Below are 27,613 nucleotides of genomic sequence, written 5' to 3'. Positions count from 1 at the left end.
ACTTCCCCTCTCCTTCTCTCGTTCTGAGTCCCCTGAGGATGGTCTCGCAAGGGACAGACAGGAGTATGCGCTCCTGTGTGAGTTATAATCGAGTTTCTTCCCAACCAACTGAAAGGAGTTAATCAGAGAGAGTCGGGCTGGGTACCTCCGATTCGTTATAGAATGTGGTGATACCAAACGGAACAAGAAAAGCCTCTCTTTAGTTCTTGAGACTGGCCTGAAACATTAAAGATGAGATGTTTGATTCTGATATTGTCCCAACACATCAACTAAGCAGAAAGTGACCAGTCTCGCTGTGGCAGGCTGAATAATGGCCCCCAAATATACCAGGCCCCAATCCCTGGAGGCTAAGCAGGTTGCCTTAAAACGTGAAGAGACTGCGGATGTGATTAAGTTACAGACCCCTAGGTGGGGAGAAGATCCTGCATTATCCAGGTGGGCCCGAGCTGCACTCACATTCGTTCTTATGAGAGAGACATGAACGGAGGTTTGACACAGAAGGTAAATGCCCGTGTCACCTCTGAGCAGTGGGACCACTGGAGCAAGATGCTACTCTGCTAGCTTTGAAGGTGGAGGGAGGGGCCGGGAGCAAGGACTGCAGCTGTGGCCACTGGAACCAGCCAGGACCGGGTCCCCCACCGGCCTCTGCAGGGAGCACTGCCCGGCCCGCCCTGAGCTTATCCCATGGGGACAGCTTGGATTCTGACTCCAGGAAGGCAAGACAATGCCTGTGTATTGTTTTAAGCTGCCAGGTTGGTGGTCATTTGTCTTAGCAGCCACAGGACACAGACACTCACAAAAGTGGAATTCTCACTGATGAATGGCAAGTCGCACATGTCCGTACGCAGGGCTGGAAAGGGTGCCACGACTCGAGGGGCCTCCCTCGGGAGGCGGGACAAATTCAGCCCCTGGTGGCTGCAGTTACGCTTCTGGGTGTGCCGCCTGGGTTCAAGCCCCTGCCCTCCCCCGCCATGTGACAGGGCCTGCATCCCACCTTCAGAGCAGAGGACATGACCTGCCCTTCCCCACAGGTGCCCCAGTTTGTCTCTCCCTCACAGGGGTGGGGGGTTGGGGTTCCCCACCCATCTTCCCCAAGCCCGTTGATCTCCCGGCGTTCACTCCCAATATGTCTGAAGGGAGATGTGAAGTACAGCCATGAGCAGTGAGCTACACCGCTCGTCTCTCTAGGGCTGCGGCCCTGCCTTCCCCAGCTCTCAAACCCCAGGACTTCTGTTATGAACCGAATGTGCCCCCCAAATTCACCTGCCAAGTAACAGGGCCTCAGAATCTGACTGCATTTGGAAACAGGGTCTTTACAAAGGTGATCAGGGTACAATGAAGCCACTGTGATGGGTCTTAACCCCATACGACTCATAAGAAGAGATCGGGACGCAGACCCGCAGAGGGACGGCCACGTGAGGCCGCGGGGAGAAGACAGCCTCCTGCACGCAGAGGAGAGAGGCGTCAGGAGGAGCCACGCCTGCCCACACCTGTTCTCGGACTTCCGGGGTCTGCAACTGTGAGAAAGTAAATTTCAGCGGTTTAAGCTGTTCAGTCCACGGAACTTCGTTGTGGCAGCCCTCACAAACCGGTGCGACTTAGCACGTGACCCTTGGCGGGTACGTGCAGGTTGTAGAAGGCGTGAATGAGTGAATGAATGGATGGACAATCACATAGTCATATGTAGAGTAAGAGAAGAATTTTTCCGATACGTGAGTTTCTTGATATGAACAGTTTTACAAAGAAGAAAAATAAAGCACATGTAAGTACATATTTAATGACTTGCCTTTATTAAAAATAAAGGGAAATGCAAGAAAAAGGCCAGTCCCAGACCAGTCCAAGACACTCGGCTGCTGGGACATTGGGAACCCTGTGAGCCTTGACCCCAGCCATACCCTTCCATGCCGTGTTTCTCCTCTGAGTTATATGCAAAGCTCCACCTCATCCTGCTGGCCCAGGCATCAAAACATGATCCAGAAAGACCTCGGGCTGTGGGGAAAGACCTGGGTTCAAACGACCAACCCGCGGACCATGCCGGTTCCTCCAGGAAAACAGCCCCGTCAGGGAATTCAGCACAGGAAACAAACAGAGTCTGCTGTGAAGATGATGGATGAGCTGCAAGGCCGGACAGAGATGACAGGCCACCCAGACACCAGCGACTGCCACACACAGGGAGGCGCAGGGGTGACGTGAGGGCCCGAGGCCCAGGCCGCCGAGGAAGCAGGGAATGTGACTGACCTGCAGCCACAGTCGGAGATGCCGCCCGGAGCGAAGAGAGGGCAGCTACCCCGGCTCCTCCCCCTCCGCCCTTCCGTGCCTCCCTCTGGCTGGGCCCAGATGGAAGACAGTTAGCGCAAGAGCCTAGGAGACCTCCCTGCAGGCTCAGGCCCTAGGACAGGGCACAGGAGACGGGACAGAGCGAGAAGGAGCTGAGACCTGGGGTGCCCCAGGTTACGTGGCACGGGTGAGCCTGGCTCCTCGGCGGTAGAGCCCGCTCGGCACTCAGGCTAACACGGTTACGATGCCCCGGGATTCACGAAACGCACACGTTCGAGGTGCAGATGGCGCATTTACCTGCTCCTGAGCCCAGACTCCGCCATCACGCGATCGTCCGCGGCCGCCAGCAGCTTCTGCTGCGAGGATTCCAGCCGCCTCCCGAGCATCCCCGCCTCCGCGCCCGGGCTTCCTGCTCCCGGGGGGCGCCCCTGCTCCTCGCCGCTGTCTTCTGCGTCCTGGAAGATCCACCTCGTGTCGATCCTCACGTCAAAATTGATTCCGTCCCACTCGTCACTGCCGGGGGCTCTGACGACGTAGTGGAAGCTCTTTTCAGTTCGTCTCTCCGCGGGCGGCTCCATCCTGTCGTCGAAGGTCAGGACTTAAGAAAATTCGGTGAATGTACCACGCCGACTTTCTGGAAGCTTCGTGGTGAATGTAGTGCCTTTGGCTTGTGCAGGAAACGATCCTCTGAAGAGGGCAAGGACAGGTGGATTATTTATGGGGGGGAGAAGGGGACTTGGGTTTCACGGGCACAAGCATCATGCAATTTGAATGAAAGCGTCTCGTTTTACAAGCGGCATGCCAGAACTCGCCCAAAGCAAGAGTGAATGGCACAGAAAAACCGCGTGGAATTAAATGCTTAATAATGTAGACACAGAGGTAAAAATGGATCTGCAGGCGGGACCACCTGACGTTACAGGTTCTCAGGAGCGAAGCTCAGGTTTACGCCCCGCCATGAACGACGTTCTAGGCTTCCTCCTCTTTGAGTGCGGCAAACCATTACCATGGACCTGGCGTTCGCCGGGCGAGGGGACCAGGGCTGCCCTGGGTCAGCTCATCTGAGCAAGTCCGACCCTCCCGGGACCCCTGGGAGGTGGGCGTTATCATTTTCTAGATGACCAAACGGGCTCCGGAAGCTGGGGGAGCTTGTCCAGGCCCAAGACGGGAAGGGGCAGAGTCAGGATTCAAATCTGGGTCAGACTCCAAAACCTGAGAGGGGAGGAATGCACGTGTCGGGAGAGAAGGGTCCTGCGGGCATGCCCGAGCAGGAGGAGAGATTGACAGCTGACTGCAGCGGTGACCAACTGAAGCCACCTGGAGCCTATGAGGAAGAAGTGGGTATTCTGACGCTTTCTTGGAGGAGCTGCCTGGCCAGAGGGGAGACATGTCCTTCATCCTGCCCCTGGGACAGGTAAAAGGCCGGGCCCCAGGGCCGCAGCCTGGGGAAGCGTCTCCAGGCTTTTTGGATAAGTGACTGAGACCCTGAGGTCCACTGGCATGAAGGCTCTGGGTTTGAGGGAGAGAGGAAGAGATGTGGACGATTGAGCAAGCCCTGTGGGCTTCTCGGGGGTGGTGATTGCCATGGAGCAGCTGTAAGGATGGGGCATTGCACCCTAGGGAGCCTCTGTGGGGTCCCCCAAGGCTGAGAGTGGCCACAGGAAAAACACCGGCTAAGAGAAGGACACTGGGAGTTTACATTCCAGATGATTCCTGGTACACAGCTGGATCTGGGGGGGGCATAGTTGGGGGTCTGGAGAAGCCCCCAAGAGTTCTTAGACAACCTCTAACAGGAGGCCCCCTGTCGGCTGGTTGAAATCTCCTTCCCTCTTTGCAGGGCCTCTAGCAGGTTCTGGTTAAAAGTGAGAAAGTAACCAAAACAAACAGGCGCGGTCGCACTAGGAGTGTCTGGCGGGGTCCTGAGGTTACTGGCGGCCAGGGGGGAGCAGGAGCCGCACACCCCGGGATTCAGCCTGCAGGGTGCAGGGCGCCTGGTGGCGGAGCAGGCAGGCAGGAGCGGCCGGTGGAAGGAAAGACCGCGAATGTGCTCAGGGAGGCGTTGAGCTCGCGGTGCAGCACAGTGTCCACCTCGCCAAGGTAACCGCGGTCGGTCGTCAGAGAGACGGACATCCGACTCCAGGGCGTCTCCACCCAGCTCCTCGCTGGCTGCCACTGGCCTGGTGTCAGGGCGAGGGGCGGGAAACCACGCGTTTCCGCTGCACCACGCAGCCACCCCGGTATCAGCAACCGGCTTGTCGCAAGCTCTCCCCTCATCCTCCCAGGAAACCCTTGAAGAGGGTGGCAGCGAAGGGTGGGCCCGACCCTTCTCCTTTCTGCATGAGGAACTGACCTTGGGTCCAGCTGGCCTTGCAGCTCTGTTCCCCTGGAAACCACACACGCCCCAACGGCGCTGCGTTGCTAGGCAACCACCGCCCAATAACCCTGAGGCGCTGCGCCTCACCTGGGCGCGGAGGGCGAAGGGTCAGGTCTAGATACGCACCTGGTGGGCTGCCAGAGCTCTGCGGTTCCCTGAGAACACCGGCTCTTGGAAGGAGATCTGTCCCTGGGAGGGACCTTGGAGGTGATGCCTGTCACAGGAAATGCTGGCTCCTATTGGGGACTTTGGTCTTCCAAGCCAGGCCAGCCCCGTGCCTGCCCGTGTAAGCCTCGCTGCCTCACCCCTGAGCTGCGCCCTGGCGGCCACAGACAGTGCGTCCTCTCCCCGCGGTCTCCCTCGAGGACGCCTCCCACTCAGGGGACTGACGCCTCCGCTACGTCTCCAGCCAGGATCTGGGAGTCCCGTGGTCTAAATGTCTCCCTCCTACGAAGACCTCTCAGGAGGTGCTGCAAGGGACCCATCGCCTCACCCCACAGATGACGAAGTTGAGACCCAGCAGCAGCAAGCGCTTTGCCAGGGTCCCCTGAGGGGGGCGGCCGGGCTGGGAGTGGACCCCGGTGGGACCGACTGCGGAGTTAAGCCATCCGCCCTGCGGTCTGAGTGGGAGACTCAGCAGACAGAAGAGGGGACAGTGGCGGGCACGGGGACCACGCTCCTGCAGCGGGGAGACGCGGGACAGCTTCCCGGAGGCCCGCGCGTGCCTCCCGGATTCACTCCGCAGGGCAAGCCTCTCCCGCGTCCCCAGCCCCCCAGCCGGGAGAGCGCTCGCTCGCCATGCGGTCCCCGCCGTCACCCCCACCAGGAGCGCAGGATGCCGCTTTATTTAAGCAAAGACGTCAGTTCATTCACATTTGGTCACCAAATGTTGGTGAGTCATGGGGGTTGGTGTAGTGGGTGCTTTGGGTTTAGATTTCAAAAGAGAACGGTCACTTCTCAGCTGTCCTGCTGGGTGCGTTTGCTCCGAGCCCCCCAGCCCCGCCCCGATTTGGTTTGCGCACCCCTCGGCATCTGGCTGGGGCGCCCCTCCCGTGTGGATCACCATGCCCTTTATCTTCCGATTCGCCTGCTGGGGACTCTCGGCTCCTCTGCTGGGCTCCCTCCGCCACTGACCCCTTCCGTGGCCTGAACCCCAGTCCTGGCCTGACCCCCAGTCCTTTCAGTTCTCCTCAGCGCACATCACGGGACCGCTCTCGCTGCCCAATGAGCAGGGAGCGGCGGCTCTTCCCGCGCCCGGGCTCAGCCCAGCCTCGCGTCAGCCGCTTCTCCCAACACGCGTGGCTGTCCTTCCCTCCAGCGCACCCCCTTCTGTTCCGCTGGATCTGTTCTGATTCCAAAAGTCTTCCTTCCAGAAGTTTGGGTGAGGGCAGGCATGTGAGCAGGTGCCTCCCCCTGGGGATACAGCCACCCCACCACCGAAGGAAGCTTCTCTTCTCCAGGATTCCCTCTGAGGCTTGACTCTTACCAAGTGGCGCCCCGTCTTCTGTGGCTGCCCCACTCTGCCCTTTCTCGTGGGGGGCTTGATTCAGGGACGGGTCTCCTGAGATCAGGGAGGGCTGCCTTCTTCTCCGTGGGTGTAAGAGAATGGCCGGGTCTCCAGCCCTGAGGAAAGAGCCTCATTTCCTGCAGGCACTGAAGGGGCCACTCCGCACCCCAGCATTTCTTCCTCGGCAGCCTCCTGCACAGCAAAACCCAGATGTGACAGCCCCGGAGAGAGCTGAGCTCGCCTCTCGGCCCTCACCCCGCGTGGTCCCAGAGATTGCTGTGCTCTGGGACCTTCCCCACGTCACAGCCACAAGAGTGATGAGACCTGTGGCTTCCCCTCGGAGTCTGAGTTCACAGGGTTCACCCTCCGCAGGAGATGAGGCTCCAGCCCCCTCCCTCTCTGGCCTCCGGCAGCTGAATCCAGCTGCAGAGAGTTCTGGAGCTTTGCTAACTGGGACTTGACTCTGGATTCGGATCACAGGGATGTTTGCATGTCACTGTGGCTGACAGATTCTGGATGCACAGGACACAGTTTACGGAGACATATGTACAGGGTCTGTGTCCGGCCAGGCACGTGGACACGGCCAGGGAGGGGTACAGTGTGGGGACGCGTCCCAGTCAGCGCTGTGGCTCTCCCACCACTCGGTTTCCGGTAATTGCACTTAGTTTCCTTGTATTCAGGTCTCTGCCCCAGGGGCTCTTGAAGGTGCCACAGTGGGGACTCAGCTGTGGCCTGGAGCATGGCAAAATCCCCTTGGTCCCTGCAGAGCTCCCACAGCGTGGCCTGGCCAGGACCCAGCCGCAGGTCAAAAGGCCTCCCCTTCGAGCCGTCGTCGAGAGTGCGTGAATTCTGGTTTCAGTCTCTGGGCTTCGAATAGCTTGTTTTGCCATTGAATTTCAGTTTGAGAAGGGTTGGGGTGGCCATAGGGACTCAGTTTATTCCGGAAGCTCTTTTTCTACCCTGTAGAATTAGAAAATAATTTGATATGACATAAGAACTACGCCTGTAGCTTATCTGCCCTCACCTCCCCCAACCACTGTCTTAAACTCTCCATCCGAGCCCACTGAGGGACCCTCCCTGACGATCCAGGGAAAGAGGAGACAGGAGTCAGGTGGCTGTCCCCCAGGACGCACCCCCAGCCCCCCAGGGCTCCCACCCCCAATCTGATGAGACCCGAGATCGTTCCTTGGCTCACTGCACAAACACCGAATGAACATCGGCCGTGTGCCAAGCCCCGGCCTAGGCCCTGGGGCGGGCAGAGCCCTGTGTGCAGGGGTCAGGCTCAGGGCACCCACAAGGACATGAGGCAGGGACCCAGCGTCGGAGCTCAGCCAGAGTGGCCAGGCAGCTCATGGGCATGTCGGCCGCCCCCAGAGCGCATGGGGCTCTCAGGCTGGGCTGGATTTGGGGCCAGAACTCTACACTCTAGGAGACCAAGGAATGTCATGGTCAGAATCGGGAGGGGTTCTTTTTTAAAAAGTAGCATTTTTATCTGAAAACGAAAGGATACCTACCCGAGTTCTTGGCTCCCTGAAGTCGTCAAGGCCATAGAATGAATGCTAGTGAGAAAAACAAAAAAAGGAACAAAAACTATAAAATAAGACCAAAAGAAAATGAGGGGGAAAAAAAGAAAAGAAAAGAAAAAAAGATGTAAGCTGTGTGGTATGGAGTTCAATGACAGCATTTCATAAAAACGGCAACACGGGGCCTAGGTTTGGAAAGAGAAACGAGCAGTGAGCAGACTTCGGGAGCTGACCTCACCGGGGACAGCGCCCCTCTGGGGGTCGCGGGTTCACCCGCACCCACTCCTCAAACACCTGGCTAATTCAGAAGGGGGATGGGAGAGATTTCCACCTCGGACCAGGACCTGGTGGTGCCGCGATGTGGCTTTCCTGTGGGACCTGGGCAGGACGGGATATCTAAGGGAAGGGCCCTTTGGTGGTTGGTGGCTCATAGCAAAGCGCCAGGCAGATTCCCGCCCCCGTCTGCGACCCCACCTCCCGACAAACGGAGCCCCGCCCCCTACGACGTCCCTGCCAGGGCTCCCGCAGCCTGAAAGAGCCGCTACTTTAAATCGTTTCTGCCATTTGATAAGTCTGCTTTAAGTAAAAAAAAAAAAAAAAATAGTGGGGAAAAGAATGGTCTTAAAGAAAGGAGGAATTATACCATCAGTTTGAAAAGAGTTGTTTGGTTTTCGTTGTTGTTTTTTTTCTTTCCTTAATTTATTCATGACTTGCTGGATTCAGAAAGAATTTCTGGTCATCAGGTGAAACATATCTAAACATCACGTGGGGGCTTTTAGAAATGATTTTTTTGTCCCCTTTTTTTCCCCTTAAATAAGGAAATAGCTTCCCGATGTTATTTATTGAAGAAGTTAAAATCCAAACAGCCAGCCAACTTCTAAATGGGTTTTGCCATCATTGGCAGAGAGAGAGAGAAGGGGCCTATGGAATCACCTTGTTCTTTCATTTTCTGAGGCCCAGGGAGGGGGAAGGACCTGTCAAGACCACCCAGCAGGGTGTGGCAGGGAAGGAGTCCCCGACCACTGACAGTGGTGGCCTGAGTTACCCTTCTCCCAACACGGGCCAGTCATGCCCACGGGAAATGATGCCGGCACACAGCATTGCCAAACGCTTCCGGCCCTACAGGCCTCGGGAGGAGTCCGTCTGCCCTGCGAGCCGCCGGGGCGACTCCCTTCTGTGACAAGAGGGGACAGACCTACCCACAACTGCTTTGAGAAAAGAGTGAAAAAGAGCGAGAACGAGGACTCGAACATTTCCCGGTCATTCGACCCTGTGCTCGGCCGGTTCCACCCGCTTTTAAAATTTTCATCAGCAAGAACAACTGTGGCAAATTTTCGGTCTTCGTCCTATTTTTCTCTGTGACCTGCTTTGCAGACAAGAGCGGTACAGCTGGCCAGGAGGCAGAGAGGGAGGCAGCCCACCCACTCGTCTGGGCCTCAGTGCCGAATTTTCACATGCTCGACCTCACTTAATCCTGAAGTCCGCCCTAGATGACGAGTGCCTTTCGCAGAGGTGGACGAGGACTCCGGGGCCACCAGGAATGAAGGGAGAAATCCCCCGGGGTCGCAAGTCCCACCTGGGCCAAAGCCAAGAGTAGAGCCCGAACACGTCTGCCTGCAAAGCCAGGCTGCCCCTGAGAAATTCTTGAGTTGAATTGCACTTGAGACCCCCTCGGGTCCTCAGAATAGGATGGCTGGTGGGCGTGGACATCTAGGAACTGGCTTAAACTGGAATTCCTTCCGGGTTGCTGGCAGGAGAATGGGCCCCAAGCATGTGCTGGGATAGGCTGGCCTTGGCCCTCTGCTGCCCCCCGGAGGACACCGCCGGCTGTGCAGGCCCAGAGGCCAGAGGTTCCAGGTGGAGATGGACGGGTGCCAGGAAGGTGATCTAACTTGCCAGGAGCAGACTCTCACCAGGGAAAGGAGAGGAAGCTCCTAAAGCTGGCCTCACACCCGAGGAGCTGTCCTAGCTCATTGGGTGCCTTCTGTTTGACCCTCCAGGGCAGAGAGGGGCTGTCATCCATTACTACATAGCCCGGAAATGCGCTCTCTGCTTGTGACTCTACTTTGTCAAAGGAATAAGTCAGCTTCCTTGCCCACAACACATGCCTCAGACAACTGCAGGTCACAGACACCCTCTCCTTCTTTCCCAGGTGACTGCAAATCGCCTTCACGATTCATCCCGGGATCACCTGACCACCGGCAGGGGCTCATTGTCCCCCATCGACTCCGTAGGCGGGGTTTCGGCCTTCACCTCATGAGCTCCCCGCTGTGGGAGGATCCATGGCCACCGAGTGGTAAGTGCCATGACAAAGATGCCACACACATGGTCCTGAGCAGGATCCATGCGTCTGCCAGGACCAACAGTGTGTAGTAGTGTGTGTGTGTGTGTGTGTGTGTGTGTGTGTGTGGTGGGGGACATCCCTGGAGACCCCAGCTGTCCCTTCCCCGAGGTGGGATCATGGGCAAGTATTCGAAGCTTTCTCGGGTTCGGTTTCCTCGCCCATAAAATGCTAATAATAGTTGTGGGGACAAACGGTGCTGATGTCAACGTGTGATGGGCCAGCCTCGCCTCCTTCTGGGAGGGACGAGACTTCTGGGAGCACACAATTGGCCTTTGGCCTGAGCAGGATCCATGCGTCCGCCTACAGAGTTCACTGCAGGTGCATGAGGCCCTGCGAGAGAACCAATGTCTGTGGCCGGTTGGTCACTCAAAAAAAGAGGGTCACCCCATCTTTCCTAGTGAGGCGGTGGCGGAGGGTTCAGGGAAGGTCTTTTGTGAAAATCAAAGACATCGCCCCACACCCCGCGGACAAAGTTGATCCCAGACGGCGCTTCTTCCCTGGAAAGGTGCTCGAAGCGGTTACTTGTGTTTCGGATGTGCCGATGTGGGGCGCTGGGGCAGACGATGGGGTGGGGTGGCCGGAGACAGAGGCCGCACGTGGGGCGTTACGAGCGGGCAGGAGAAAGGATTCCACGGAAACAGCCCCAGAGGGGGGCCCGAACCCCGCCCGGCCTCCTACCTTTTCCTCCAGTTCCTTCAGGTGTCGCCTCTGGGCCTCCAGCTTGTCCTCCAGCTCCCGGGTTCTCTGAAACACAGCACGTGACGAATCAGAAGTGAAACGTCCCGGTTCGGAACCGTATTCTTCCTTGTCGGGTGCGGTGCAGCACAGAGGCAGTGGGAACGCAGCCAGGGAGGGGGCGGCCGGGGAGGGAGCGGCCGGGGAGGGGGCGGCCAGACGAACTCCGGCCGTGCGCAGGCCTGTGTTGCCATCACCCGAACCAAGATCAAGAGCCGCGCCGGCACCCAGGCGGCTCCCTCGGGTCCCCAGAGGAACTCTGTTCTGACCTCACTCACTAAAGACTGATTCTGCCCATTCCTGAACTGTGTGGAAATAGAATTACACGGTGTGTGCTCTTCAGATGGGATCCCCTTATAACATAAACGTCAGGACTAGACCAAGATGGGGAAGCAGCCTGGGCAGGATCATGGTTTTGAAGTGGCACCAAATCACGTGCTGTCATTTAGCTGGGCCCCAGAAGCTGGGGCGAAGGAGCAAATGCCAGCAGGAGGCGTCACCGCGGCATCTGCTCGACTCGCCCACTGGCACTAAGTACGGGGACCACTGGCCGTCCTGGTGGACCTGGATGGTCCTGAAAGTCCAGGGTTCCAGGAAACCCCTCGGTCCTGGGCACACCAGGACAGCTGGTCACCCTGTCTGGCACCGCGCCTGCCGAATGTCCCCTGGAGCGGTTGTTCACCCTCCCTCGGTGGCTTATTAACCTGTTCCTTCCAGTTCCACATGGCATCCCACCCAGGGGGCCCGCAGGTACGATGTCCTCCAGGTTGTCATATGCCCAATAGCATATCATCACCCTTCGAGGGCAGGTGACCACAGACAACCACCCGGCCGGCCGCAGCCTTGCCGGGCCTGACTGCGGATGGAGCCTCATGCACTGAGGTCAGTCTGAAAAAGCAGGTGGCTTGCATGGGCCCTTAACCAGGCAGAGAAGCCCTCTGTGCTTTCAGTAGGGCATGGGTACTCAGGTCAAGGTCACCCAAGGGGCTTGCTACATAGCTGGCCTCCCCGCCAGAGTTTCTGACCCAGCCATTCTAGGAGTGGAGCCCAAGAACCTCACTGGGAAAGTTCCAGGTGGTACAGATGCTGCCAGTCCAGGGACCCCACTTTGAGAAGCACCCCATGGGCACATTAACCCACTCAGCAAATATGGCTCAGTGTGCCCGGGGCCTGTTGAGGGCCCTGGAGAGACAGAGTACCCCTTCCCCACCCCCAGAGTCTGTGGTCCAATCAGGTTCCGACAGTGGCCACAGACGAACACATAGATGGTGTACAGGTGGATACAAGTGTCATGTTGAGACTCTAGCAGGGTTGGGGATGGGGACAGGGTGCTGTCTTGTCCAGAAGCTCAGGGGAGGTCGCACTGGAGCAGGGAGGTGGCGAGAAGGGGGAGGCATTGAGCCGAGGGCTAGGGGAGCCCAGAGGTGGCACAGAACCCAGCCCAGGACTCGAGGCGGGAGGCGGTGAGCAGAGGCCAGGACTCGGGGCTGTCACAGGGACCCAGTAAAGGTTTTGAAGCAGAGAAATGATGAGATTTTGATTTTATAAAGGTCATAATGGCAGCAAAACGGGATGGATCGGCATGAACGAGACTTGACAAACACTTATGCTCTCAGTGTGGCACCTCGGGCGAGCTATTCCGCCTCTCCAGCCCCGGGTTCCTTATCTGCAAATTAGGGATAATCCTGTCGGCCACGTCCGAGGATTTATCCCATGAATCTCCATGAGGAGCTTAGAGCGGAATTGGTGCAGAGCATGCACGCTGAGAAAGATTAGGAAGCCAGCAACCTCTGGTTCTCTTCCACCTGAAGGAAGCTGTGAGTCACCTGAATCTGACTGCGACCAGCCCCCTGGGGCCCCCTTGATGGGGGACGGGGGTGTGGCGAGGCAGGGAGCATCTAAGAATGAGCACAGAGCTCGGCTTGACCCTGGCTTGGATCCTGGGCCTCTAACTTACCAGCTGGCAGACTGGTAATCTCCCTCTGCCTGAACCCCACTTCTGTAGCATCTGCGCAATGACCCCGTGACCCTGAGCATGAGCTAGGGACAACTACAGCACCACACAGAGGGTGGACGAGGCTTCACAGCTTTCAGAGGGTTGGCGAGACCCCCGCCCCAGGAACTACTGCTGGGCTTTGAAACTCAGTGGAGAAGCTGCGCCCCCCCTTCCCGCCCAGTCTCTCCTGCCATTCCTCTTGGCTAGTACCCTGGCTCCATCTCTCGCCGGCCTGTGGGAGGCCGGAGGGAGCGGTGGCTGAGTTTCCTGATCTGACGCCCTGATCACGCCCCAGCTCTGCCGCCTCCTGGCTGTGCGACCTTGGGCAAGCCGCTTGCCCTCTCTGAGCCCCACTCTCCTCACCCGGGAAATTGCACCGACGGTGCCCACTGAGAGGGTCGGTGCGAGCTCCACCCAAACAGCATTCGGGAGCCCCGTCTGTGAGCAGCGCCCGCCTGTCTCCCCCCGACTGAGACAGAGGCTTTATGGGGCCGATTGCTTTGTCCCCAGCACCTGGAACAGTGCTCAGGAAGTAGGCGTTAGAAAAATGACAGACAAAAGTGGTGTGTCATCAAGCAGAAGCTTGAAAGAGGGGTGGATGATGGGCCCGCAGGGCCAGGGCATCAGGCTGACCACAGGGACTTTATCCTGAGGGCCGGGGCGGGTCTCTGGGGCGGGGCCATGCGAGCTGTGTGCGCGAGGAAGGCTTCTCCCTGTGCGGTGCGCGTGGGTGGAGGAATCGGCAGGGAGGGCATTGCAATTGCGCGCGGTCCCAGCAGATGGCTCTGCAGGCTAGTTGGTGGCGGCGGGGACTGAGAGGAGGAGGTCTCACCGCCGAGGCCGAGGCCGAGGCAGGCGGGGAGGCGGGCGGGGCCGCACCTGCTGGGCCTGCTGCAGCAGCTCCAGGCGCGATCGCAGGATCTGGCTGTCGAACTCGCGGCTCTGCCGCAGGATCTGCCGGCGCACCTTCTCCACGGCGGCCTGCAGGTCCTCCCGCTGGTCCTCGCTCAGCGCCTCGCCGGCGAGCCCGCCCGGCTCCTGCTGCAGCGCGTTGTACAGCGTGGCCTCCAGCTCCTGGATTTTCTGAGCGGCCCAAATCACACAGACAGGGGAAAGTTGCAGACAGGTGCATGGTAATGGCCAGGACCCCGCAGCCGCGGGAGGCAGAGCTCTGGGCGCCAGTGGCCAGGGAGCCCCTCCCAGCCCCACCCACACGCTTTTGAGGATGTGTCTTACTCGGTTCCAGGGCAACAAGAACAAACGATCCCAGCCACCCCTTAGGATGCGTGATTCAGGGAGGTCTGATTTAGAGGGTTCTTATCTTCTCCTCGGTTCTGATTTTCTCCCCCCACTGGGAACACTCCCCCCACCTTATCATGGGGGCCGATAGGAAATGTGTCTCAAACTGCTCACATTTGGTTTTCTGCTAGCCAGTTAGGAGGGTAATTTTAACCCAAAGCAGAGTGACTGTGTTCTGTTTGTCCCCTCCCCCTGAAAAAGCAAGACGCGCTTTGTTAGCAAAACGAGTGAGAGATTTGTGGCCAGTCAGGGGACTCTTGTCAAAGAAGAGGTTCTTGCTTTCCAGCCTCACAGCAGGATACTTACATTCGGGTACCTGACAGGACTATGAAGGGACAAAAAAGAATCGCCTCCTTCTATGCCCCCCCAAATCCCCACCACACCCCTGCGGAAGGCACAGCTCCTCATCCCAAGATGGCGCTGACCACTCATCAGTGTAGGTGGACACTGGAGAGGAGAGGTGAGAGGTGGTTTGGGGCAGGGGGCTGACACGGGGGCCCCCTGCTGCTGCGTGGTCCCCAGCTCGCCCGGCTTCCTCCCGCCTCTGTGCAGCTGCTCACTCCCCGGAGGGCTCCAGGTGCATCAGGCAGAGCCAGTTCCAGCCAGCACCTCTCCGGACCTAGCGGTCGCCCCTGGAGAGTCAGCAGGTGGGACTCGGTCCGCCGGTGAGGCAGAGGTGTCCCCACGCGGCTCCACGTGAGCCAGGGGCCTGCCTGTGCCTGCTGGCTCGGTCCCTGTCCATCCAGCAGCTGAGCTCCTTGGAGACCCCCATGTCGTCAGCTTCCAGCCGAGACCCCACCACCCAGTTCTGGAAGCTCCACTGTGGGCCTGCCCCTCTCATCCGCCCCTCACTCAGCTCAGGGACGACGGGATGTGGGCACGTACCTGCCACGCTCGCTACTGCCCAGGACCACTTACGTCCCTGACTGTACAAGGCAGCCTAGCATAGCTTTGGGGACCCGGTCTCGTCACGTGCCCAAAACCCTTCATCAGGCCTTGGAATGGTCTTGGGGTTTGAATGCAAATTCTACACGGCGGCAGAATCAGCACTCGGAGAGGCCCCCACAGAACCGGGGCTCCGAGGGTCCCCCAGGGCCTTTCTGCACGTGGCAGCTCGACAGCAGAGGGCAGACGCCAAGGTTTTCCGATGTGTGTTGGGAAACACCTGTCTCACACGATGTCCCCTGAGAAGAGGGTCTCGTGATCCAGTGACCTGCTGAGCTGCACTGAATCTGGCCCCTCCTGGTGCACCTTAGGACCCAAAAAGGCCTTCGGAGTTTTCCAAACTTATTCTATCGCAGCTCCCCGCCCTCCCCCCCTTTTGCAGCCCGAAGTTCCTGTAATATCTCCTAAAATCTTACTCTTCGGAAGAGCAGGGCGTGGCATGACAGAACGGCCTGCGGCACAGGGGGAAAGGCGTTTGGGAAAGGACCAAGGCTGGACAGAATTAGGGAAAAACCAAAAACGCAAAAGAAGGCGAGGGCAGGAGGAGCGCGTGTCCGCTTTTGGGGCTCCCTGAAACCCTGTAACATCATGCGCCCGGAGACCAGAGCTGAGAGGGAACGTGCCCTCCTGTTCTGGCTGCCGCATCTCCGGCCGCCCAGCCCGCAGCCCGTGGCCCGGACACGGAGGGCCACGGTCACACCCAGCAGCTCCCGTCTGTCCCAAGCCCATCTGCCTGCCCTGGCTCCCTGGAGACAGATGCGCAAAGAAACCGGGGTACGAACGTGAATTTTCACTTATTGCTGGATTCCTTATGTACAAACCCATTTTGTAAAATGACCTTAACTATGAGTGATCTGGGCAAAGACCACGTGGCTTCTTCCAGCAAGGAGCCACCTAGAACTCAAAATTCCCTCTGCTGTGGGGACGTCCCACTATGTCATTACCTCTCCCCGCCCCGAGAAAGAATTTCCCTCTGTGCCAGAAGCATTTGGCTTTGAGTGTCCTCGAAGCCGTGTGACATGTGAACCTGGATGTGGTCATTTACAGTAGTCACTGGGATGCCCAGGACGAGTTCTGTGGTCCATGCACAATATTGCAGAGGACCTTACGACATGTAATTCTTGTCCTGATGCCACCTGGCCCACTTACCGCTTTAACTCTGTGTTCCATTGTGACCGTCTCTCTTTCCTATTTATAGAAACACTTGCATAGGGTTTGAAGCATAAATAGTTAAGCACAAACAGAGGAAGACGGCTCCCTTTCTTTCGTCTGAAATGCTTAGCAGCACGGAACGAGCATGTCTAAAGGAACCACCCAGCTAACCAGCCGATGATTTGTCTGCACGGTCAGCCCCTCGCAACGTGGAAATGGGTGTCTATCGGTCCCATGCAGCAGGCCGAGGCCCCTCATGCCATGTCAGCCCCGAAGGAACACACGGCCTCTGATGTCACATCTAAGGAGCCGCCGTGTCCACCCCCCTCGGGCCTACCAGGTGAGCCTGGTCCAGCGCCTGCTTCCTGTAGTCGAGCTCCTCCTCCAGGTAGCCCTTCTGCCTGCTGAACAGGTCCTGAAAAAGAACAGGCGGCCGAGACCGAGGTCGGCATTGGAACCACTGCCACGTGGCTCTGCTGGAGTGACTGTCCCCTCCCCCTGAGCCAGGGATGCTAGGAGTAGAGGGATGGGGGTGTCCGCCCCGCTTGCCCACCGCGTGAGGCCCCCAGCGGGAGGCTCACGGCCCTGAGAGCCTTGCTCAAGCCTGTCCCAACCCCTCCCGGCGACCTTCCTCGTGGGCGTCTGACTGCAGCGAAGGGATGCCATGCCCCCCAACCTGGGTCCCAAACCTGGACTGTTCCTCTCACCACGGCCTAGTGGCCCCCGGAGACCATCAAGGAAGCTCCCGGTGAGGCTCACCCTTCCCCCATGAACAGTGGCACCCACCTCCCCATCAGTCTCTCTGCCCTGCACCCCGCCACTCTTCCCGTCCTGTCCCCCAGGAACCATCTCTCCAGATCTCAAATCTCCATCCCCGATTTGAGGGTTCGGCATTAGCTCATCCATTGCAGCCACTTGGTTTTACACATGAGGAGACCGAGGGTCCTAGTGAAACCAGTGCCTGGCGCTAGATGCCGAGTTCCCTGGTCGTCATGGGTGGGACTAAGAGCCCAGGCCCGGGACCCCACCCCAAGGCCCTGGCCGCACCGCGTGCTGCCCAAGGCCTCGTGCCATTCCTCCGGCCTTTCTCCCTTACCCCTCGTTTCTACTTAGAAAACTCAGACTGGTCTTTGAAAGCTCAAAGGCCACCTCGTCTAACAGACCTCGCTGGTGGCCTGACTCCCTCCCGTGTGCCCATCGGCTGCCCACGTGTGCCGCGCACTGCGCCAACACGGGCTGTATATCGGGCGTCTAGCATTCCGATAGCCCCAGGAAATGGAGACTGGAACCCCCACTTATTGATAAGAAAATCAGGTCCAGTGCATCTTTCCCAGGCCCCCTCGGAGCCCCATCTGTGTCTGCAGGGCCACTGGGCCCAGCGCCACGTACAGCCCATGGACCTCCTTTGAGGATGTCACGGCACACAGTGGCCGTCACTCACGAGACACGCCCCCTGGGCTTGCGAGCGGCTCCTCGTGGCAGGGCCCCTGCTCACTGCGTACTGAACCGCTAGGAGCAGAGGCTCCCAAAGTATGTACTAAGCGAATGACGGAGCGGATGAATGACGACCACCCAGAACAGCACGAGGGCCAAAGCGATAGAAATGCGTGCGAATGAGTAACGTGACCGCGCATGCGCAGCCTCCCTGCAGCGCGAAGCGCCAGACCCCCCTCGGCCCCGCCCCCCCAGGGCCCAGGCCAGTACCTTCTCCCGCTCCAGGTCCAGCATCTTCTGGGTGAGGGCCGCCTCCGTTCCCTCTATTTGCTTCAGCCACTGGAAAAGAACAGGGACAGAGGGCACGACGGTGAGAACAAGCGCCAGCCGGGGCTTCTGCCAAGGCCGAGCGCGCAGGGGACCCCCCCCCTACGTGGGACGTCTGGCTCCGAGGGGGTCCCCGTCACACCCCAGGGTGGCCCTTGAAGCGGAGATTCTGCGTCTGTACGGGTGTGTCGGCTGTGACAGCTGTGTGGGTCACGGATGCACACGCGTGTGTGTGTTCCTGCGGGCAGCGTGGGCGTGCGTGCCCAGGTGAGCCCGCGTGCACCGGGGCGGTGGGCGCGTGCGGCGTGGGGGCCTGCGCCGGCGTCCGGCGGACTCGAGCGAGCGTGGAAGGCCGCAGCTGTGGGCGTCTGGGACGCCGCGGCTGGGCGCTGAGCGTCATGGAGGTGCCCTGCCCAGCGCCCGGCTGGTGGCTTCACGCCCGTGACCTCATCTGGCCCGGCCACCCCGTGGAGTGGGCAGCACCACCCCATCTTGCAGGTGAAGACGTGCAGGCTGAGTTAAGTCACTTGCTCAAGGTCACACAGGTGGGGGAGCGGGGATTTTGAACGAGCCACAGCACTGCTCTCAGCATCAGCACCCCCTGCCGTCCCCCGGGGCGCATCTGAGCACCCAGGTGGGTGCACAATGGGGTGCAGGCAAGAAAGGAGGCCTGGCCATGCAGGGAGTGACAGGGCTCAGGCCGTGAGGGCCTGAGGGGTAACGAGGGGTGGGCAGCTGTTCCCAAGGGTAGGTATGCAGGTGAGTCCTTGTGAGGAGCCCGCCTGACAGAGGGAGGAAGTCCCCGTGACTGGGCGCCCAGGCCTTGGGGAATGAGCGGGCGTCAAAGCCGGACAGGGCAGGAATGAGCGCATTTGACCTCGCTATCGCTCCACAGACAGCGGACAGCGCCCAGCCCCCAGCGGCCATGCCTGCCTCCCCCTCCTCCACCCAGAATTCTTGGGGCTCTAGAGCCCTGCCCTGGCCTGCCCACTCTAGCTCTGAGCTCCCCGAAATGCCTTCCCCGGACAGAGCTGCCCCACCACAGCCCTGGGCTTCCATGCCTCCCCACCCCTCTGCTGGGGAAGAGCCCCCACGCCACCCAAACCAGGGAGATGGGAGCAGCCTTGGCCCTGCCCTTCCCCTCACTTCCCATGCCTCGGTTTCCCCTCTTCCCCCCTCCCATTTCCCAGACCCACCCACTGTGCTCCCTCCCACAGCCACCACCCAGCTCGGGTCCCTCTCAGCCCCCAGGCTCACATCTGACCCAAATCCCTTTCTGCCGGTCCGCCAGCCTGCAAGTTCTCTCAAAATCACGCGTCTACTAGTGGAAGGTCCTGCTCCGACTGGAAGCTGGCAAGGACATCCCGATCGGCCCTGACCGCTGATATCCAGCCCACGAACAAGCCAAGCCTCCTCCACCCCAGGGCCTTTGCACCTGCTGCTCTCCCTGCCAGGAGCACCGCCACCTCTCCCAACCCCAGCCCCAGCCCCAGGCCTTAGCCAGCTGACGGCTTCTGGGCCTGAGTAAGCTGCCGCCTCCTCCAGGAAGCCTCCCCCGCTCCCTGAGTCCGTGGGATCAGGTGCCACCCATCACCCTGTGACTGTCGCAGCTCTCGCCTGACAGACTACTGCTGTCTGCCTTCCTCCCACACTAGCCCGTGAAGCTGGGGACCACGTGGGACGCTTTCTATCCCATCTCCTTACCCAGCACAGGGCCTGGCAGGAAGCAGGTGCCTGAGCAACATTTGCTGGACAGAGGGGGATGCGATGGTGCAGAGGGCTGGGGGTGGTGCCGGCCCCACAGAGGGAGCAAGACCGGATGAAGCGGGTCACGGCTCCCTCCTGGCGTCAGAGTCAGCCTGGCCCCGAGACCCCGCAGCCCGAAGCCGTGCCCCCCGCCCTGCGTCACTGCCTGAGGACACGCAGCGTCTTACAAAAGGGTGACAGGGGGGTAGGGAAGGGGGATATTTCTCTTTTAATATCCTGATGTGAGCAGTCATAAAATGGATAAAATTAAAATGGGACAAACCAGTTTTAAGTCGCAATGACGAGCGACTCTTAGAACAAGTTTTACAGAACAGAGTCAGGTTTTTCCTTATTTCAAAAAAAGAATGATTTTAAGTGCATAATATGCATGTAAAGAAACATTGACAAGTCCTTGTCATCAGCGGGCAGTGGACGAGGACGGACATGGGGACCAGGAGCGTGGAGCACGGCATCACAGATTCCCATTGAAGAGCCAGCCCGCATCTCCTGGGCCTTGCTCTTGGGGTAAGACCTGCCAGCTCACACTCTGTGTCACCCTCCGGCATCGGGGGTCTGGGGACGGGGACCCCTGCCTCCCCCACACCCTCAGGGGAGAGGTGGGTCAGCCCACAGGGCCTGGGGATGGGAGGACTTTCTGTGGGAAGTGTGGTAGGTGCACCCTCACCCCAGAGCTGGGCTGGGGGCTCCCTCCTCTACACCCAGCTCAGCCTCCAGAGAAGGGTCCCGAGGCGCCGACTCCGAGTCAGCTGAGTCAGGGTCCGCTGTGGCCGATGCCCGAGCCACACCCTCTGACCCGCTGTTACCGGTGAGAACACGGAATTTTGAAAACTTCCGTCTCTCTGGCTGGTTTTGAACTTGAAGGAGAAGACATGCGCCTCGCCGTCACCTGTCAACCCTCTGGTGTCCTGTGTCAGGGCTTCCCCACCGGGCGGGTGTGGCATTGGAGGGTGGGGGAGCAAGACGTGGTCCCCGACTTTGGCCTCAGCTAGCCCGAGGCGGGGTCCGGGCTGCTGAGACAGAACAGGGCCCCCCAGGTGGTGGTGGGCGGAGGGCGAGCACCCAGGGCAGGATGCCATTTGCCACAAGGTCAGTCACCCAGGAACATCGTGTGACATTCCCAGTGAGAGTGGCGTTCCACTTACAAGCTACGAAAGCAACTCTGTGCATCTTGGTGGAAAATGAAGTTGCCCTACACCTGGTCTGACCCTGCAGTGGGGGGACGGCTTTTTAAATGCGGTGTATTTGGTTGACAGGGCCATGGGCGGGGGCCTCTGATTTCCCTGTCAGCTCGCCTTCAGCGCTCACCAGCTCCAGGGTGACCAACGTGTCCCGGATTGCTGGGGACTGTCCCGTTTTGGCACTGAAATTGCCACGTCAGAGGGAAACCCTCGGTCCCAAGCAAACCAGCTGGGGAGTCACCTGGCTGCCCTGTCAGTGCTCTCGGCCCCTCCCGCCGACCCACTTTCCTTTTGGGGTACGCTCAGCACCCACATGCTCTCTGAGGGAGAGACTCACAGCGACTTCCGAGCATCTGACCCTCATTCACACACGCACACGGCAAGGCTAGTGCCCCCTGAGAAAAGGAGAAAACACTGGTCTAAGTGCAGTCCCCCAAAACAAACGGGGGCCTGGGCCCCTCCCACCCGGCGGGCAGGCCCCCTGACCTGAGTCCCGGCACCGGCCCCGCTCCCGACCGCCCTGTGGGATTGTGGGAGGAGCAGGCAGGCGAGGGAGCCTGGCCTGGCTCCTCTTTAGGGAACAGAGTGTGGCGCCAGGCTCACCCGCTTGGCAGGGCTGTAGGGGTCGGTGGCAGTTGGCAGCGGCTGGAAGGGGCTAGAGAAAATGGGTGGTGGGTTGACAGGGACAAAGCAGGCAGCAGATGGGTCCAAGGCAGGTCCCATTTCCTCAGCTGTACAAGGGGATGTGTCCCCAGCCTCACACGGCTGCTGAGCCCTGAGGGTCTAAGGTTGTGGGACACCCGCCAGCCAATCAGGAAGGGCCCAGGATGGGGGATTTGCAGCAAAGATGTGAACTTCCCACAGTCTGACACCCTCCAAGGAGACCCTGGGAGTTGGAGAGAGGAAGCCCCCCATATCCACTGACCGAGCCCCACTCCAAGCCAGCCACCCCAAGTTACTGCTGGCTCCTGCCGTCTGTTCACCATCAACAAGCACTGCATGAACACCGCCAGGACCCACTCTTGGCCCCCAGTGCTCGGTGGCGGTGCTCGGTTCTGCTCAAACACGCCACGGCCAGGAGTCGCCACACTAACCCAGCAGGGCGTGTGGCTCTCAGCGGTGGCTCAGGGAGGCGCAGAGACCGCCTCGCAAGAGGCCCTACAGCTAGTAAGCAGGCGAGAGTCAACCCGGAAGGGCCCTCCCCGAGGGCAGCAGGGACCTGGTGGGTCGCCATGGCCACACCCTCAGACGCACTGGGGGCCGGAGGCTCTTTCTCAGCCACGTTAGAGAGAATATTGAACAAACGGAGTTGTATTTACTCAGCACTTTACGAAACACTCCCCGGCGCACCTTACAGGAGACAAGACAGTCACCTGCGGCTTTGTTGGTGGGAGGGTCGGTTACCTGTACCTCGTGGGCCCCCAGGCAGCCAGGTGAGTCATCATCATCCCTGTTCACCTGAGGACGCAACTTGGCCAGGTGAGTGACCTGGGAGTTGCCACCTACCACCTGTGTGACCTTGGGCAAGGCTTTGCCACAGTCCGTGACCAATATTTAGTGCACTTTATTTGACTGGGGAAGATGGACGGGTGCCCAGGGGAGAAACTATATTTTAAACACCCTTCCAAAGATTCCAAAAGGAATCTGATTAAGGTCATTAAGACCTCCTCATCTCATCAACGTAAAAATGGCACTTTATAGTTGAACTCACGTGCTTTGAAAGGAAAAGTTATAGAGAGGACCACGTGACAAGTTGCATATAACTAAGATATCCTGAACTACTGTAAAAGGCAAACGACCCAGGAATGTATTTTAACAAATATGGCAAAAAGTTATTATCTTTAATATGTCAAGCACGCAGAGCAGAAACACCATAATTATGACAAATACACATTGAAATGAATGAATAACGAACAAACCCAATGGAAAGACTGTCAAAAGACATGCAATTACAGTTCACGAGGAAGAAGAAAATAGATAATGCATGACAAGCACTCAGTATCACTGGCACTCAAATAAGCGAAAACCAGCACGATGGCGTCATGACTTTGGCCCGTCGGATCGGCAGGGTTCCTGAGTGGTCACTTAGTGCCATGCTGGACAAGAGGCCAGCGAGCGGTGACACCCGGGCAGGAGGGGGGCTGGTACCACTTCCGGAAAGCGGTTCTGACAGTATGAAAGCGCTTACGTTCTTCTTACAGATCGGCCCAGCGATTCCGCTTCTAGAACCTACCCTGCGGAAACGATTTGACGTGTGGACAGAGCCTTACGGGTAAAGCCATTCGCTGCCGCATGATGGTGAACAGGAAGAAAGCGGACTCGGCCTCACTGTCTAACAGCAGAGGGTGCGGTGTGGCTGGACAGTGGGGTTAACGGGGGCTATGCAATGACGGGGCGGGGTAAACACCCCAAGTGAAGTCCAAGTTCAACTACGTTTGGAAAACGGGCGGGCGTGGGAAAAGTCCCGGCAGGAAGTGCGGGAGTGTCACAGTCACTTCCGGCTTCCGGCTTCCGGCTTCCGGAATGGGCGCCCACGCCCCCTGCCCTCTGTCGCCGCCCCGCCCCGCACCCCGTGGGGAGACGCAGAGCGTGCACGTGCACGTGCGCATGCAGACGCGGGGGACAGACACACACGCACGCGCACGCATGCGGCCGCGCAGAGCCCACGCCGCGGCACAGGTCCTCGTCCCAGGCCCGGCAGCCGGGACGAGGTGACGACGGTCGGGAACACCGCGCTACCTTTTCGCACAGGGCAAGCACAGTTCCGGCCTGGATTATCGCAACCTGTTCTTCATTTCTCAAATTCTAAAACACAAAAACGGGCACGGGCGTTGGACACCGGATCCCACAGGCAGTCAGCGCTAGATACCTGAGGGGGCCTCTCTGAGCCGCGTCCCCCGGGATCAGCCCCCACTTTCTAAAGGGGCCGGGCTCAGAGCAGACGTGTCCTGTCTGAGGCCTGGCCCTCAGCTGAGGAGCGTTGCAGGGAGTGGCGCCAGGCCATTTAGAAACAGGGCCTCATTCAAGCCGATCCTTTAGGAAGCTCGAGGGACCCCGCTTTCTCTCTGGGTACGCTTCTTTATGCGTTTTACCCCTCATCACTCACGGGCTATGAGGGCACCCTAACTTCAGCCCCCCGCCTGTGATGAATGTGGCCCCAGCCACCCCCGAGGGAACATGGCCACACAAAAGCCTTACGCTGCACTTATCGGAGCTTTTAAATCAGGAGGAAAGTTAAGCACGACAGAACGGAGGCCACACAGTACACCCGAACCAGAGCGAGGACACGAACCGGGGACCGGCTGCTCATAGTTACCCCGTTATCGCCAAGGATATCTAATTTCTTCATAAGGTCAGAAATATTCACATCCTGGAAGAGAGTGCCAACGTTCATGTTCGCGTGCGCTGACGGGACATGTCCTCTCTCCACAGGGCGCGCACCCCTCCGCTCAGCTCCAAGGGCGGAGAGCCACTGAGCCACCCCCCGGGAGCGAGGGGCAGGAGGCCGGCAGCGGCCGCTCTGGGCCACGTTTCATGTCGGCCGCCAGCACTGCTTTCTGGAAAGGCCCGTGGCATGCAGCGGGTCAGAGGGCCGCGTCTGGGCCCACAGGCCCCGGCGGGCCTCCGGGCACAGGGCCAACCCGCAGCCTTAGAACCACCGCAGCCGCCGGACCGAAGCGCTCACTGCGCACTACCCACTCCTTCGGGCGGGCACCGCCGCTCCGATCTCATGGACGCGGAGACCGAGGCTCAGGGAAGTTACGGGCCAGGGCTCCGGGGCAGCCGAGCTGGGGTCTGCATTCAAGGCTTCATCCCCAGCGTCTGCTCTTTTATTATGGGTACAGATGGAAGAACACTTGGTGACCCGCTAAAACCATGAACTGTGGCTTTCAAAGCGGTACGGGGTGGGGGTGGGGGTTATCTCCGTAAAACGACTTCTGTCCCTGGCACGAGGACCCCGTCCCCCTTCACAGGTGAGCCTGGCGCTGGAGCTGCCCTTGGCCTCAGTGAAGCACCCCCCGGCCCCCAAAGCACTCTACCTTAACTCCTTCCTGGCGACAGAACAGCTGGAGGGCTCCGCTGCTGCTCTCGGGGAAGCTGGTGATCTGGAGATTAAATGCTGGCGACCTCCGCTCTCTCTCCTGGGGAAAAGACTTGGTTTAAAAACAGAACTTTATTGAATTATTTACCACTTGCTGTTTTTTCCCATGTTACTCGGCAAAACCAACGAATTCCAGTTGGCAAAGACGTCACTAAAAAGCACGGACGAGGACATCCTTATGTGGGCAAGAGAGCGATATGTGACCCACCTGTGCCACCTGCGGGCCTGGGGAACCCTGTTTACCTCTTACCTACTCGGCTGGGAAGAAACGGTTAACAGGTTATCAACCGCGAGAGCGAAGCCCCGAAAGTCACACAAGCATCAGGACCCAATCACGCAAGACCCCGGCTTCACCATAGTTTCAATATAATCTGCTGACTTTGTTCAGTTTTTTTTGTTTCGTTTTTAACCGCACTCACACTATCCCCGATGATCATTCTATCCCTGCCTTAGAGTGACAGTCAAATCACAACTACGAAGGAAGCAAAGGCAAGCGTTTTCCCAGAAGAGGTGCTTATTAATCACCCACAAAGCGACATGTTTTCAGAAAGGACAGAGCCCAGTGACTTACAGGGACCAAGTGCAGCAGCAGAACAAACATTTCCTACACAGAGCTGCCCGACACCTGAGTCCCAGGCCGGTTAGCCAGCAGGGGAGGCCTTGTCAAAGCACAGGTTGAAATCAAACTGCTTTTCTTTTCTCACAATTACAGGGAGGTAAGTAAGCATGCTTCGGCCCGCCCCTGCAGAATCGAGCTCTGGAAGCAACGGGCTTCTGCTGTCACTAACTGAGACGAGCACCAGCTGAGAGGCCAGCTCTCACGCACATGAACTTGGAAAAGGCTCAAGGAGAGAAATTACGAATTTGTTTCCACGAAGCCCCGACCTGGCTAACCCGAGTCGGAAACAGCTTAGCGAGAACCCCTTATTTTCCTTATTGGCCAAGAGTGAAATGCGCGGTGGCTCGGTTCTATGCACGCCTTTCCACCTGTCACATTTACTTAAACAGAAAAGTCACAAGAGAAAGCTCCTATTTTACACCAATGCGAGTCAGAAAATTGGCTTCTAGTGGCTCTGAAGGACAGTGGAGACCCTTAAGAAAATTCTTGTAAACTGAGCAATGCTTATGGACGTCTCACGAGAAAAAGACGCGTAACGAAGACCCGTGATGGGCTTTCTAACAGTGGCCTGTGTGTTGAGAAGGAGCTTGCGTGACTTCCCGTGGCTGCTGCATGAGGGAAGCAGCTCCCTCGGGCCCAAGCAAGAGCTGGGCAGTGAGCAGCACAGGGACACTTGGTTCTGGACACTGGGCCACGGCCCATGCTAACGCGACAAAGTACCAGCCGGTCAGCTCTAGGGCAGATGAAATTTTAATGGAAGCCAGGAGGAGAAGCCAATATCAGACAGGCCACGCCGTAGAGGCGCTCGCTGCCACCGAGGGTTCTGGACACGCAAAGGGGACACAGGAAAACGAGTCACAAACTCGGTGATGGTTAAACTATCGATGATTTTTCAACTGAAACAGAGGGTCGGGGAGGAACAGGGCGGCGAGGCCATACGGTAACACGCCCAAGGCCAGATTTCCACTGGACGCGGTCAAGCCACCCGCGATCTTAATTACACCGGGCCCAGCCCTGGGTGTCGGAGAAGAGCTGAACGTTCGGCAGATGACGTCTAGCCGCGAACGACGATCGCTCACCCCCTAAGCTAAAGCGCCGCTTTGCGCTGCAGCGCGAGTTACAGAGTCATTTTTCAGTCCGTCACCGCGGCAACACCCACCGGGGCTGTGTTCACTGGGTAAACACGGTGGAGCGACGTAACTTGTCTTCTTCGCCGCCTCTGCAAATACCTCCTTTCGCCGGGGTTTACTTACCTGCGTTGACCTTGGCAAAGAGAAAATGGGTCAAACTAGCAGTAAACACGTTATCGAGCCAGTCGCGAACCAGGTGAGAACCTGCCATTTCAAAAGGTGAGACCCACGGCATGCGAGGTCCCTTGAAAAGGTGTGTTATTATTAGTGGCAGAGGTGCTTCCGTCCGGGTTTGCAGAATGCGCACCAGGTGACTGCGCATGCAGGAGAGAAGTAGTTATGGAAATGAAACACAAATAAAAAAGGCAAAACTATTGCAAAAACAAATTATTTTATTAAGTGCAAAACAAGCCGTAGGCAATAAATATATTAGCTCTGGTACATGTCCAAAGACTTCGGCGAGCATTCTCTCCAGAACATATTAAGGCAGTGAAATTATTCTGAACATACAGATTTAAAAAGAAAAAAAGGGAAAAAAAGGAAACAGCTATAACACGTCCCCTCGACACATGCTTCGAAACATCTGGGAGCTTTACACGAATTTCAGTTTGGGCTCAAAGAGAATGTCTGCTCCGTTTGAGAGTTTACAACAGAGAGAGTCTCTTACTTCGAGCTCTAGCACTCTGAATTCTAACAGCTCGTTCTGGTCCTTTGCGTCCTGCATTTCGTTCTTCAGCTGGCTCTCTTCCATTTCCAGCCTGTAAATCTAGAGCAGAAACACCTGTGGTTTAACGGGCAGGCGGACTGCTACGTCTCACCGGGTCCACGGGGGACGTGCCCCCTCCTGGAAACCATCGGAGTCACCAGGGGGCGGGAGGGGGGCGGGCCCTTTCCCCTGAGGGGCGGG

At 58.4% G+C, this 27,613-nt stretch overlaps 2 protein-coding genes across 11 annotated transcripts in view; both read right to left on the bottom strand.

The window, feature by feature from the left end:
* CUNH4orf50 (chromosome unknown C4orf50 homolog) overlaps nt 1-4,878 on the bottom strand; it is a 38,978-nt gene extending 34,100 nt beyond the window's left edge. Inside the window, exons 1-2 of the mRNA XM_036227346.1 lie at nt 4,775-4,878; nt 2,575-2,964 (exon numbers count right to left, since the gene is read on the bottom strand). Of these exons, the coding sequence (XP_036083239.1) occupies nt 2,575-2,855 (281 nt within the window). The 5' untranslated portion in view covers nt 2,856-2,964; nt 4,775-4,878. The remainder of the gene's footprint in view (nt 1-2,574; nt 2,965-4,774) is intronic.
* Nucleotides 4,879-5,451: 573 nt separating this feature from the next.
* Nucleotides 5,452-27,613, bottom strand: part of JAKMIP1 (janus kinase and microtubule interacting protein 1) — an 84,322-nt gene continuing 62,160 nt past the window's right edge. For 8 of the 10 annotated variants that reach the window (XM_036227480.1, XM_036227478.1, XM_036227481.1 and 5 more), the window contains 10 exons: nt 27,374-27,472; nt 24,896-24,997; nt 24,172-24,225; nt 23,595-23,660; nt 17,854-17,922; nt 16,487-16,564; nt 13,633-13,836; nt 10,701-10,766; nt 7,670-7,714; nt 5,452-7,115 (listed from right to left, as the gene is read on the bottom strand). In XM_036227480.1, coding sequence (XP_036083373.1) covers nt 7,086-7,115; nt 7,670-7,714; nt 10,701-10,766; nt 13,633-13,836; nt 16,487-16,564; nt 17,854-17,922; nt 23,595-23,660; nt 24,172-24,225; nt 24,896-24,997; nt 27,374-27,472 — 813 coding nt within the window. In that variant the 3' untranslated portion in view covers nt 5,452-7,085. Of the gene's footprint in view, nt 7,116-7,669; nt 7,746-10,700; nt 10,767-13,632; nt 13,837-16,486; nt 16,565-17,853; nt 17,923-23,594; nt 23,661-24,171; nt 24,226-24,895; nt 24,998-26,689; nt 27,473-27,613 lie in introns of those variants that run through there. The other 2 variants (XM_016161239.2, XM_016161241.2) reach the window with 2 other exon arrangements.

This window comes from Rousettus aegyptiacus, unplaced genomic scaffold (assembly GCF_014176215.1).
Source record: "Rousettus aegyptiacus isolate mRouAeg1 unplaced genomic scaffold, mRouAeg1.p scaffold_m13_p_10, whole genome shotgun sequence".
Lineage (NCBI taxonomy): Eukaryota > Metazoa > Chordata > Mammalia > Chiroptera > Pteropodidae > Rousettus > Rousettus aegyptiacus.
Note: the sequence above shows the minus strand (reverse complement) of the source record. Positions and strands in the feature narration are given on the sequence as shown.